This window comes from Aquarana catesbeiana, linkage group LG06 (assembly GCF_042186555.1).
Source record: "Aquarana catesbeiana isolate 2022-GZ linkage group LG06, ASM4218655v1, whole genome shotgun sequence".
NCBI lineage: Eukaryota > Metazoa > Chordata > Amphibia > Anura > Ranidae > Aquarana > Aquarana catesbeiana.
The window spans coordinates 411,227,439-411,242,428 of record NC_133329.1 but is presented as its reverse complement, the minus strand read 5'-3'; the positions used below and the strand labels follow the sequence as shown (position 1 = coordinate 411,242,428).

General features: G+C 45.2%; 1 protein-coding gene across 1 annotated transcript in view; it reads right to left on the bottom strand.

Moving 5' to 3' along the window:
• Positions 1-14,990, bottom strand: part of LOC141147283 (kalirin-like) — a gene marked incomplete in the record, with an annotated part of 76,859 nt that overhangs the window by 22,348 nt on the left and 39,521 nt on the right. Inside the window, 1 exon segment of the mRNA XM_073634492.1 lies at positions 12,942-13,454. Coding sequence (XP_073490593.1) covers positions 12,942-13,454 — 513 coding nt within the window.

Below are 14,990 nucleotides of genomic sequence, written 5' to 3'. Positions count from 1 at the left end.
CCCGGCCCTCACTCGCCCCCCCTCCACAGCTCCACCGGCTTCCCTCCTCTCCTCTCCTGCCGGCTGCTGCAGAAAACGTGTCAGGATAGAGAGCGGGGAAGGGGCGGTAAATGTGTAATAAGAACCGATCACTTGCTCGTTTTTTTTTTTTTTTAGTCATAACTGAGGTATTGTAAACTATGTTTTTTCATAACCGTTTCTTACACTTCAGTTTGTGAACGAACAGGAAGCCTCTGTACAGAGCACTTCCTGTCCATTCATTGTTTGCAGCTGAGACTGCAGAGATGGAGGGCTGTGTCCTCAATCCCCTTTCTCTGTCTCAAAGGTGGAATATCAGAGGCCTGTTTAGACCCCTGATATTTCATCAAAGACCCCGATGGGGCTCCTAAAAAAAAAAAAAAAATTAAAAAAAATAAATAAAATGTTATAAAATAACAGAAATAAACAACTACTGACACCAACGGAGTGAAGCAGGCTATAACTATAACTAAAAGTCATTGAGAAACCAGTAGTCGTGATTATATGTAATTTGGTTTAAAAAAACAAAACAAAAAAAAAAAGCCGCTCAGCCGAAAATAAAATGTCCGGGTCTATTTTTTATCCCAGTCCGGGCCGGCTTCCCACTGCCGCCGACGTTCCGCTTATCACTGCGTGCTGCAGGATTGGATGATGTTAACGAGAGAGATTTAGCAGTTTCATGTTTTAATATTTTCTACTGTTTATAAACATTTTGGAGTTCTATTTTTTTTTTTTTTTGTGGGGGTGGGGGGTGCAAGTATCTGGACACGTAGCGTGCAAAATAGTCTAGTCACCGGCCCTGCCTTCACCAACTAAAAAACTTTCATGTGAAAGAACAGAAAATCCATTTATATGATTGCTTTCAGCATTTTCCATTTTTTCCTTTGCAATGCGTCTCTGAACTTTGCTAGGAATTGTGCCCCCTCCCTCCTTGCATGTCATAGCCCTCCCCTCTTCTAAGAAGTGTCCAATAACTGGATGTGCAGGCCCAGCTCCTCCCCTTCCATCACCTCCCTACATTATCTGTTTCGTACTGTAAAAAAAAAAAAAAAAGACAGGAACGACAACTATTGTGTATTTGGCTTGACAAAGGGGCAGTACTAGCCCCGAAACGCGTAGCCATGCCCATCCACGTCAACATGTGACGTCATCCGCCAAGTCGAGCCCAGAAGACCCCAGCAGCATCTCCTACTATTTGGTTTCCAGCTTGCTACCTGCCAAACTGCCACTTTATCCAGCAGCTTCCTGCCATGGCTCTGCATACACCGGCCATCTCCCTGCTGAACTCCACTACTTCCAGCCATCTCCTAGACGAACTTTACACAGAGGTTTACTCTTGGCATGCCAAACATCTTCTGAGCGCATACAAGTTTTTTATTGTTTTATATTTATAATAATGCACTTAGATGGTGGCGCCCTCTTTCTTTTGTTAATTGCTATAATCTTAGGTAGCTGCTAGCGGAGGAATGAAGGGGATTACTATAGAGTAGGTGTCTCAAAACTGTGGCCCGTGGGCCGGATGCGACCCTTTGCTTGCTTTTATCCGGCCCTTGGGGCACTGCTCCTACCACTGACACCAATGATGGGCCATTATTTACTCCCACTGACACCAATGATGGGTCATTATTTACTCCCACTGACACCAATCATGGGCCATTGTTTACACCCACTGACACCAATCATGGGCCATTGTTTACACCCACTGACACCAATCATGGGCCATTGTTTACACCCACTGACACCAATGATGGGCCATTGTTTACTCCCACTGACACCAATGATGGGCCATTGTTTACTCCCACTGACACCAATCATGGGCCATTGTTTACACCCACTGACACCAATGATGGGCCATTGTTTACACCCACTGACACCAATCATGGGCCATTGTTTACACCCACTGACACCAATCATGGGCCATTGTTTACACCCACTGACACCAATGATGGGCCATTGTTTACTCCCACTGACACCAATGATGGGCCATTGTTTACACCCACTGAAGCCAATCATGGGCCATTGTTTACACCCACTGACATCAGGCCTTTTTCTACTCCCACTGGCCTCAGTCTGGCCCCCCACAGCCTGAAGGACAGTATACTGGCCCTTTGTTTAGTTTGGAGACCCCTTCCCTATAGAGCATCACAAGAGTGACAGTGCTGAGTTTTACGAAGCCACTGATGTCACATTCAAGATGGTGGTTCCCAACAGCTTTAAGATGTAACACAGGAGGCTTTCAGGGGTAAATGACATGTATAAAATACAATGAATGCACGGATCATATTGTTATCAGTAAGTTGGACGACACAGTCTTGTATTGTGAGGATACAGTGCCTTGAAAAAGTATTCATACCCCTCAAAATTTCCCACATTTTGTCATGTTACAACCAAAAACGTAAATGTATTTTATTGGGATTTTATGTGATAGACCAACACAAAGTGGCTCATAATTGTGAAGTGGAAGGAAAATGATAAATGATACAAATAAATATGTAAAAAGTGTGTGTGGGGGGGGGCATTTGTATTCAGCCCCCTTTACTCTGATACCCCTAACTAAAATATAGAGGAACCAATTGTCTTCAGAAGTCACCTAATTAGTAAATAGAGTCCACCTGTGTGTCATTTAATCTCAGTATAAATACAGCTGTTCTGTGAAGCCCTCAGAGGTTTGTTAGGGAACCTTAGTGAACAAACAGCATCATGAAGGCCAAGGAACACACCAGACGGGTCAGGGATAAAGTTGTGGAGAAGTATAAAGCAGGGTTAGGTTATAAAAAAATCTCCCAAGCTTTGAACATCTCACGGAGCTCTGTTCAATCCATCATTGGAAAATGTAAAGAGTATGGCACAACTGCAAACCTACCAAGACATGGCCGTCCACCTAAACTGACCGGCCGGGCAAGGAGGCCGGGCAAGGAGAAGAGCCAAGAGGTCCATGGTAACTCTGGAGGAGCTGCAGAGATCCACAGCTCAGGTGGGAGAATCTGTCCACAGGACAACTATTAGTCGTGTTCTCCACAAATCTGCCCTTTATGGAAGAGTGACAAGAAGAAAGACATTGGTGAAAGAAAGTCATAAGAAGTCCTGTTTGTAGTTTGTGAGAAGCCATGTGGAGGACACAGCAAACATGTGGAAGAAGGTGCTCTGGTCAGATGAGACCAAAATTCAACTTTTTGGCCTAAAAGCAAAACTCTATGTGTGGGGAAAACTAAGGCTTCATGTACACGGGATGTTTTTACAACCTCTCCTGAACGATTTAACTTGACAGATAGTAACCCACGTTTAAAACATCCTTTTTGCCGCACTTACATGCCGCGTTTTGCGTTTAGAAGCGTTTAAAAAAAATAAATAATTTTTTTTTTTTCAAATTAGCCAAAAATTGTAAAAAGTCTGTAAACGAAACGCGGCTAAACTCGAGTTACCGCTTTTGGAAGCACTTGGCTCTTGAAATGCCTCTATACTCAGCTTCTGAACCCTTTTTTTGCGTTCCAAGAAAAGTATCTAAACTCAACTGCCTAGAAACGACTGTAAACGACCCCGTGTACATGTACTGATAACATAGAGGAGAGATCGGGGATCCTGTGTACATGTACTGATAACATAGAGGAGAGATCAGGGATCCTGTGTACATGTACTGATAAGATAACAGAGGAGAGATCGGGGATCCTGTGTACATGTACTGATAAGATAACAGAGGAGAGATCGGGGATCCTGTGTACATGTACTGATAAGATAACAGAGGAGAGATCGGGGATCCTGTGTACATGTACTGATAAGATAACAGAGGAGAGATCGGGGATCCTGTGTACATGTACTGATAAGATAACATAGAGGAGAGATCGGGGATCCTGTGTACATGTACTGATAAGATAACAGAGGAGAGATTGGGGATCCTGTGTACATGTACTGATAAGATAACAGAGGAGAGATCGGGGATCCTGTGTACATGTACTGATAAGATAACATAGAGGAGAGATCAGGGATCCTGTGTACATGTACTGATAAGATAACAGAGGAGAGATCGGGGATCCTGTGTACATGTACTGATAAGATAACAGAGGAGAGATCGGGGATCCTGTGTACATGTACTGATAAGATAACAGAGGAGAGATCGGGGATCCTGTGTACATGTACTGATAAGATAACAGAGGAGAGATCGGGGATCCTGTGTACATATACTGATAAGATAACATAGAGGAGAGATCGGGGATCCTGTGTACATGTACTGATAAGATAACAGAGGAGAGATCAGGGATCCTGTGTATATGTACTGATAAGATAACAGAGGAGAGATCGGGGATCCTGTGTACATGTACTGATAAGATAACAGAGGAGAGATCGGGGATCCTGTGTACATGTACTGATAAGATAACAGAGGAGAGATTGGGGATCCTGTGTACATGTACTGATAAGATAACAGAGGAGAGATCGGGGATCCTGTGTACATGTACTGATAAGATAACATAGAGGAGAGATCAGGGATCCTGTGTACATGTACTGATAAGATAACAGAGGAGAGATCGGGGATCCTGTGTACATGTACTGATAAGATAACAGAGGAGAGATCGGGGATCCTGTGTACATGTACTGATAAGATAACAGAGGAGAGATCGGGGATCCTGTGTACATGTACTGATAAGATAACAGAGGAGAGATCGAGGATCCTGTGTACATGTACTGATAAGATAACAGAGGAGAGATCGGGGATCCTGTGTACATGTACTGATAAGATAACAGAGGAGAGATCGGGGATCCTGTGTACATTGTACTGATAAGATAACATAGAGGAGAGATCGGGGATCCTGTGTACATGTACTGATAAGATAACATAGAGGAGAGATCGGGGATCCTGTGTACATGTACTGATAAGATAACAGAGGAGAGATCGGGGATCCTGTGTACATGTACTGATAAGATAACAGAGGAGAGATCGGGGATCCTGTGTACATGTACTGATAAGATAACAGAGGAGAGATCGGGGATCCTGTGTACATGTACTGATAAGATAACATAGAGGAGAGATCGGGGATCCTGTGTACATGTACTGATAAGATAACATAGAGGAGAGATCGGGGATCCTGTGTACATGTACTGATAAGATAACAGAGGAGAGATCGGGGATCCTGTGTACATGTACTGATAAGATAACATAGAGGAGAGATCGGGGATCCTGTGTACATGTACTGATAAGATAACAGAGGAGAGATCGGGGATCCTGTGTACATGTACTGATAAGGTAACAGAGGAGAGATCGGGGATCCTGTGTACATGTACTGGTAAGATAACAGAGGAGAGATCGGGGATCCTGTGTACATGTACTGATAAGATAACATAGAGGAGAGATCGGGGATCCTGTGTACATGTACTGATAAGATAACAGAGGAGAGATCGGGGATCCTGTGTACATGTACTGATAAGATAACAGAGGAGAGATCAGGGATCCTGTGTACATGTACTGATAAGATAACATAGAGGAGAGATCGGGGATCCTGTGTACATGTACTGATAAGATAACATAGAGGAGAGATCAGGGATCCTGTGTACATGTACTGATAAGATAACAGAGGAGAGATCGGGGATCCTGTGTACATGTACTGATAAGATAACATAGAGGAGAGATCGGGGATCCTGTGTACATGTACTGATAAGATAACAGAGGAGAGATCGGGGATCCTGTGTACATGTACTGATAAGATAACAGAGGAGAGTTCAGGAGCAGTTGAAAAAAATGCCCAACTGCTCCTAAATGTCCGTTTAGCAGCAGCAATGTACATGATGCTTAACACTGCACATCACCCTGAACACACCATCCCCACTGTGAAACATGGTGGTGGCAGCATCATGTGGTGGGGATGGTTTTCTTCAGCAGGGACAGGGAAGTTGGTCAGAGTTGATGGGAAGATGGATGGAGACAAATACAGGACAATCTTAGAAGAAAACCTGTTAGAGTCTACAAAAGACTTGAGACTGGGGGGGGGAGGTTCACCTTCCAGCAGGACAACGACCCGAAACATCCAGCCAGAGCTACAATGGAATGGTTTAGATCAGTGGTTCTCAACTCCTGTCCTCAGGACCCACTAACAGGCCAGATTTTAAGTATTACCTTGTGGAGATGCGGACTAGAATACTGCAATCACTGAGCAGCAAATGATATCACCTGTGATGTATTTCAGTTATATTGCAAACCTGGCCTGTTGGTGGGTCCTGAGGACCGGAGTTGAGAACCACTGGTTTAGATCAAAGCATATTCATGTGTTAGAATGGCCCAGTCACAGTCCAGACCTAAATCACATTGAGAATCTGTGGCAAGACCTGAAAATTGCTGTTCACGGACGCTCTCCATCCAATCTGACAGAACTTGAGATATTTTACAAAGAAGAAGAATGGGCAGAAATGTCCTCTCTAGATGTGCAAAGCTGGTAGAGACATCCCCAAAAAGACTTGTAGAGAAAGGAGGTTCTACAAAGTATTGACTCCGGGGGGCGCCATACAAATGCCCCCCCCCCCCCCCCCCACACTTTTCACATATTTATTTGTATCATTTATCATTTTCCTTCCACTTCACAATTATGTGACACTTTGTGTTGGTCTATCACATAAAATACATTTATGTTTTTGGTTGTAACATGACAAAATGTGGAAAAAGTCAAGGGGTATGAATACTTTTTCAAGGCACTGTATATATGTCTGCCTTCCTGTAAATGAATTATACACAAAGTCATTAACAGACACTGAGAAGATCATTCCCTCTGATCTCTCCTACAGCATTAAAGGACTCCTCCATATTTTCTTCCTCACACGACTGCTGAGATCACAGAATTCCGAGTCTCCTCTCTCTGGGATCGCAGGAAAACGCTCTGCTGAGCATTATGGGAAAGGCAGCGAAGGATCACATGACAAGTCGGGAGAAATCAGTCTCTAGTGGAAATGCCGGAAGATGAAATGAATAATAGATGATTCTGATGTCTCCACATCAATCGCCTTCCCGGGGCGTGCGCAGAAAATCGCCACTTTCCGTGTCGCTGACAGATGGCTCTGCTGTATTATTCACGAGGCGATATGACTGGGGAGAGATTTCCTAATGATACCAAATGTCCGGGAGCCGGAAAGGAGATCATTAAGGGGGTCTCGGAGCAGGCCGGTGATAAATCCCTTCTGGAAGTCACACAGGCACCGCATGGCAGTCCTACGGAGAGCGATCGGCGCTGTGCAGCCATCGGGGGGAGGGGGGGGGGGGCACCCCTCTTTATTGGCTGTCCTGTGCATTAACATTTCTGTACAAAGAAAGGGTTAAATACACCAAATCAAAGTCTTCACGAGCAGTCCGAAGCTGCCTGGAAACCTAACCCAGCTTCTATCAGTGTCCCACCCCCAACTGTACTGAAGACCCCTTTCTGTTCCACCATGACTGTCCCCCTGTGTACAAAGTATAAAGCCAGCTCCATGAAGACATGGTGTGACCAGTTGGGTGTGGAGGAACTGGAGCACAGAACCCTGACCTTAACCCTACTGGTCACCTTTGGCATGAATTGGAATGCTGGTGATGAGCCAGGAGTTTTTTTTTTTTGGCGTCCAAGGCGGGGACCCAAAATCTGAGCCAGGTCTTTCTCATCCTAGATCGGCACCTGACCTCACATAAGGGCACAAATTCCCACAGACACCCTCCAAAATCTTGTGGAAAGTCTTCCTTGAAGAGTGGAGGATGTTATACCCACAAATGGGGAAAATCTATATTTATCACCAAGTAGAGAGGGGGGCTAATCCATATTAATAGTCCATGGTAAAGGTGGAGTAAAATCCATAAAGACATGGTTTGACCAGTTTGGTGTAGAGGAACTTAAATCTCTTGCACAGAGTCCTGACCTCAACCATACTGAGCACCTTTGGGATGAATTGGAATGTCAATGTTGATTTAGGTCTGATTTTTGGGGCCCAACGTGGGGCCTTACATGTGAAGCAGGTCTTTTCGTCCTACATCAGTACCTGTTCTCACAAATGGGCACGAATTCCCACAGACACCCTCCAAACATTTGTGGAAAGTCTTCCCAGAAAAATGGAGGATGGTATAGCTACAAAGCGGGTAACTCTATATTACCATCACCATGGGGACAGAGGGTAAACTGTATATTAAAGGCCATGGCGGGGGGTCAACTTCATATTAATGGCCATGGTAAGGGAAAAGTTAACTTCATAAAGACATAATTTGACCAGTTTGGTGTGAAGGAACTTGTGTGTCCAACAACCTACTGAGCACCTCTGGAATGAATTGGAATTCCGATGGTGAGCCAGGTCTGTTTTTTTGGTGCCCAATGCCAGGGCCAACATTTGAGTCTTCTCTTCCAGCACCATTACCTGACCTCACAAATGGGCTAAAAATTCCCACTGACACCCTCCAAAAACTTGTGGAAAGTCTTCACAAAGGAGTAGAGGATGTTATAGCCACAAAGTGGCCAAATCATCATGGGGAGAGGGGGGTAACTCTATATTGATGGCCATGGAAAGGGAGACGTCAACCCCATAAAGACATGGTTTGACTAGCTTGGTGTGGAGGAACTCAAGCGTCCTGACCTCAAACCTACTGAGCACCTTTGGAATGAATTGGAATGCAGGTGGTGATATAGGTCTGATTATTCAACGTGGGGCCTTACATGTGAACTAAATCTTTCCTTTCCAACATCAGTACTTGACCTCACAAAATGGGCACAAATTCCCACGAACACCCTCCAAAATCTTGTGGAAAGTTTTCCCTAAAAAGTGGAGGACGGTATTGCCACAAAAGGGGGCAACACTACAGTTATTACCAAGGGGAGAGGGGGTCAAGTCCACATTAATGGACATGGTAAGGGAGAAGTCCACTTCATAAAGACATGGGTTGACCAGTTTGGTGTGGAGGAACTTGTGTCCTGCACAGAGTCCTGACCTCTACTGAACACCTTTGACATGAATTGGAATGCGAATGGTAAGCCAGGACTTTTTTGGCGCCCAACGTGAGGCACCACATGTGCGCCAGGTCTTCTTTACCAACATCAGTACCTGACCTCACAAATGACCACAAATTCCCACAGACACCCTCCAAAATATTGTGGAAAGTCTTCACAAAAAAGAGTGGAGGATGTTATAGCCACAAAGGGGGCAACCCTATGTTAATCACCATGGGGAGAGAGGGACAACTCCTTATTAAATAGCTATGGTGGGGGGTCAACTCCTCCAAATTGATGAAGGATGTTCTAGCCACTGAGGGGGCAACTCTACACTAATGGCCATACGAGGGAAGGGGAGTAGCTATGTATTAATGGTCATGGTTTTGAAATAGGATGTCCAATAAGACCATATAGGGGTGTGGTCGGGGGTTCACAGACTTTCAGGCTTTAGTTAGCTCACTCCTACTCCAAACCAGCTCCATCATTGGAAACTTTACTGCAGACACTCCCAGTGATGGGAATTTTCCAGGAGTATGCTGGGCATGATGAGAATTAAGGAAGAACTCCGGTGTCAATAAAACATTATCTCTGGTTCCTAAAGGCACAGCTGTTCAGGTCTCTATATATAACCCATTAACAATGTTGCCTCTATCTAGTATATTGTATTCTCTGCTATTTTAAGTAACAGAAATTAAATAATTCTTGTAAAAGACGTTCATGTTTTGTTACAATTAATGCCAATGTAGTTAGTTTAGAACAGAGGGGGCGCTCTCACTGGCTCAGTGCGATTATTCTCTCTCACATTACAATACATTTGATGGCTCCTGCAAATATGAATGGAATAATATATGGAAATTTCTGTGGTGGGGACATTAGAGTGTAAGCTCCTCCGGTACAGAGACTGATGTGACTGTGGGGGAGGGGACATTAGAGTGTAAGCTCCTTTGGTACAGAGACTGATGTGACTGGCTCAGTGTTCTCTGTACAGCACCGCGGTATATATCAGAGCTATATAAATGTATAATAATAATAATAATAATAATAATAATAATAGTGTGCAACTGTGGGGGGAGAGGACATTAGAGTGTAAGCTCCTCTGGTACAGAGATTGATGTGACTGGCTCAGTGTTCTCTGTACAGCACTGCGGTATATGTCAGAGCTATATAAAATGTATAATAATAAAAACAATAATAGTGTGTGACTGTGGGGGAGGGGACATTAGAATGTAAGCTCCTCTGTATAGAGACTGATGTGACTGTTGGGGGGAGGGGATATTAGAGTGTAAGCTCCTCTGTATAGAGACTGATGTGACTGTGGGGGGAGGGGACATTAGAGTGTTAGCTCCTCTGGTGCAGAGACTGATGTGACTGGCTCAGCGCTCTGTGTACAGCGCTGCGGTATATGTCAGAGCTATATAAATGACTAGTAAAACATTAGTTCTTGTTCAGCCTTCGGGGTCAGGCACACGACTCTTGTTATATTAGTCTCTGACAGGTATGGAGTCAGAGCGGAGGCCCTCGAGGGCCGGAGGCGGATGTAATGCACTGTGGAGCCTGTAGTATTGAACCACCTAAGTGCCTGTGTGCAGAGGAGGCTGCTGGGAAATATTATATCTTTTCCGCTCGCCCTGAGGACGTTGTTGTTGGAGGTTCAATCGCTCAGTCACCACTTGGCCTGTATTGAACAGATCTCATCCATCACCCGGCTGGTGTAATAACCAGGAGGACTATGGGCCCGGGTGCTGCATGCAATGAAATCCAGCGGCTGGTACAGGGACAAGGGGGGGGTACATCAATCCTATGTCTGTGGGAGGGGGGGGGGGGTGACGATGAAAAAAATAACACTGAGAGGTAGATCACACACAGCCACCCCCCCCCCCCCCCCCCCCCCGGGCCGTCTTGTCATGAACAGTAATTCTTTCTTTAGGACTGAATTTAGTTTTTAAAGGACAAATGTAAATGAGAACCTGTCATGTCAATGGATAGATTTATAAAAACGCAGGCGGCGCCTCATCCTCTGCGTGTCCCGGGATCTGACTTCTGGAATCCTTAAAGGAGATCTACATCCTAAAAGGATGACATTTAACTGCCAAGGTCCCAGATATTAAACAATCACTCAGAAATCCCATCCATTGTAATCTACACCAGAAGAGTGTTGTATGGAGTCAGGCCGGGGATGGATGTTATTCCTGGAATTACAATGTATCTAAACCCAAAAACAAACACATTGCAGCTCATCAGATGTGTTGCCAATTTACACAGCAACAAAAATCCACAAAAAAACCGAGGAGATGCAATAACAAAACAAAAAAAAACCCCATAAGGGGGCCATGTGCCGGCAATAAACTGGTAATAAAGTGTAAATTAAAACTCTAATTATAATTATTGTTTTGAACATACATCATCTATACATTACCGGGGTTGGGGGATGTATACATGAACGAGCAAAGTAGGGAATAAAGGTCACATCACCTCTATATGATCGATCGATCAGCCATGAACTCATCTCCTATAATCATATCCCCACCAAACACCATAACTGTGCCAGTCAGAACAACTGAGAAAAAGGTCCTGGATACCCCCATCCTCATTTCTGGGTGTCCCCGACCACCATTGTGTGTTCCTTGTGTTACATTATACATATTATAACACACTGTATATAGTAAACCAAGCAGGGATGGGACTAAGGAACTCCGCACAGGGATGGTGGGAACCCTTCATAATGGGCACAGCGGGTGTACAGACCCGGGAACTCAGCACAGGGATGGTGAGAACCCCTCATAATGGGCACAGCGGGTGTACAGACCCGGGAACTCAGCACAGGGATGGTGAGAACCCCTCATAATGGGCACAGCGGGTGTACAGACCCGGGAACTCAGCACAGGGATGGTGAGAACCCCTCATAATGGGCACAGCGGGTGTACAGACCCGGGAACTCAGCACAGGGATGGTGAGAACCCCTCATAATGGGTACAGCGGGTGTACAGACCCCGGAACTCAGCACAGGGATGGTGGGAACCCTTCATAATGGGCACAGCGGGTGTACAGACCCGGGAACTCAGCACAGGGATGGTGAGAACCCCTCATAATGGGCACAGCGGGTGTACAGACCTGGGAACTCAGCACAGGGATGGTGGGAACCCCTCATAATGGGCACATCGGGTGTACAGACCCGGGAACTCAGCATAGGGATGGTGGGAACCCCTCATAATGGGCACAGCGGGTGTACAGACCCGGGAACTCAGCATAGGGATGGTGGGAACCCCTCATAATGGGCACAGCGGGTGTACAGACCCGGGAACTCAGCATAGGGATGGTGGGAACCCCTCATAATGGGCACAGCGGGTATACAGACCCGGGAACTCAGCACAGGGATGGTGGGAACCCCTCATAATGGGTACAGCGGGTGTACAGACCCGGGAACTCAGCACAGGGGTGGTGGGAACCCCTCATAATTTGCAGACCTGATGAGACTGTCAGGGTGGTTTATGTCTCCAGCATCAACAAAACACAAAATTATCAGTTATAGGTGGAGTGAGCCTCTAATACCAAAAACTTAAGCCTATAATATTATATACACAGTCAAATGTAGGTTATATTTCACCAAATGGAACTAATTTAAAGGGCACCTGCACTGACAATAATATGAACGCTGCCATCGCCTACGTTCTTCATGCCAGTGGTGGTGACGCAACAATTGAAGCCAGAACTCCAATCTGCATTCTTGTTCCAGGTCAGTGACACATATTACTGAACCTGTAGGATGAACATGACAACCAGGGAGCCAAGGAGGTTTGGGCACCACAACACTCCATATCACAGATAACCACCCTTGCTCCAGTTGGCCGGTGTCTTCCCCATCCCCGGTCCTCAGATAAGTCTTCTCCCTTATACACATCAGCCGGTGTCATGTCCATCCCGGTTCTTAGACAACCCCCCCCCCCCCATACACATCAATGATGTCATAGAAAGCACAAGCCCCTCCCCCACAATGGCTCCTACCTTTTCCGCATCCTGCTCGAACAGACGCAGCTGAAAACACTGATCCAGTTTGAGTTTGCGCACGTGCCACATCTGGTGGAGGTGCTGCCGCGTGGAGTGCAGTTTGTCCAGGAGGCTGGTAATCTTTGGCACAAGACTCTGAAAGTCAGCCCCTCCCGGGATGCAGTTCCTGCCCGAAAACCCATCCCCGCAGCGGATACATTGTAGCAGCCTTTGTCCGTCCCGGTCCAGCTCCTCCACCGGGGCCTTAATCACTTTTTTCTTTAACTGAGTGTGTTCATCGATGAGCCTCCGGGAGCCCTCCACATCCACCGGGAACTCCTTCCTGGCCAGCATCTCCTGCAGGTCCTCCAGCCGGGACAACAAGTGGACGGCGCTGTTGAAGAATTCCTCCAGGGAGACCCGCAGCTCGATCCACTCGTCGTGATTGTAATCCAGGGAGCCGTCAAACTCCTCCGTCAGCTGAGACGGGTCCACCAGCTTCGCCAGGCCTTCCACCGACACCATACTGGTCTGCGGCAAGAGAAGACACCACGGCTTATGTATCAACACAACAAGAAAATGGAACTCCAAATTTATTATATACATTGCTGCAAAACTAAAACACCCGGGGGGGGGGGGGATATGAATGAAGACTCCTTGTCCTGGAACTTTATTACACAGCTAATCTGAAACTGCATAATAAATATCCAAAAAAACATTTATTTTTAGTTCATAAGCCATTGAGACCAAAACTTTCCCTCCCGATCCCCTACATTTACCTCCTCCAGCAAAGAATGGCTCGTCTTATAACAGTCAATGTGTGTGAATACTGAATGGCAGGTTATGCAGCAATGCATTCTGGGTAGATTCATTATCTATCATTTACAGCAACTGCCACCAAAAAAACAGACCATCTAACACAATGTTTATGAACATTGATCAGACAGGAAAGAGATATACAAAGTAACCTTGTTTATAAACATTGATCAGACAGGAAAGAGATATACAAAGTAACCTTGTTTATAAACATTGATCAGACAGGAAATAGAGATATACAAAGTAACATTGTTTATAAACATTGATCAGACAGGAAATAGAGATATACAAAGTAACATTGATTATAAACATTGTTCAGATGGGAGATAAATACAAAGTAATGTTATTTATAAACATTATTCAGACAGGCGATAGAGAGGTACGAAGTAACATTTTGTTTTAATTATATACAGTAATACCTCGGATTGCGAGTAACACGGTTTACGAGCGTTTCACAATACGAGCTATTTTTTTTTTTTTTTTAAATCCTGACTCGCTTTGTGAGCGTGGTCCCGCAAGACGAGCAGGATTCAAGCCGCTGGGGTGTGCAGTACCGCATTTGGCCAGAGGTACAGGGGCGCCGGTGATGCTCGGAAACACTTGAAAACAAAATCGGAAACACTCAAAAACAAAAATTGAATTCCATTCCTGAGTGTCTCCGAGTGTCTCCGGTGCCCCCGCACCTCCTGGCCACATGCAATACTGCATAGACAAGCAGTGGCTGTGGAATGGATTATCTGAGTTTCCATTACTTTCTATGGGGAAAGTCGCTTTGATATACGAGTGCTTTGGATTACAAGCATTCTTCTGGAACGAATTATGCTCGTAATCCAAGGTATTACTTTAGGTAAAGATTAAAAATTAGTGTTCAGGGACTTTAAATGAACGCTTGGCCTGGTAAGGCCCATTGTTCCATCCCTTGGAACTTTAAAAGAAAGTGTGGCCTGGTAAAGTCACACATTTCCATCCCTATCTTGAATCAAAGGGGAGAGAGCAAGGGGGTGGGACTTTATATGAGGCACGTGGTTGCAAAAAGGTAAATTGGTGAACATAATGGGTTTTATTGATTGCCATAGGATACAACCAAGCATAACATGTACATAGACGTGACAATGGTATTGTGCTAATACAGCACATAGAATCATAAAATCAGTATCACATGTTATAGCAAACAAAAGTCTTCCAGAGTTCACCAGAACAATTGTTGAATAAAACAGTAATGCATAATGGTACTTGCAGAGCCTATGAACT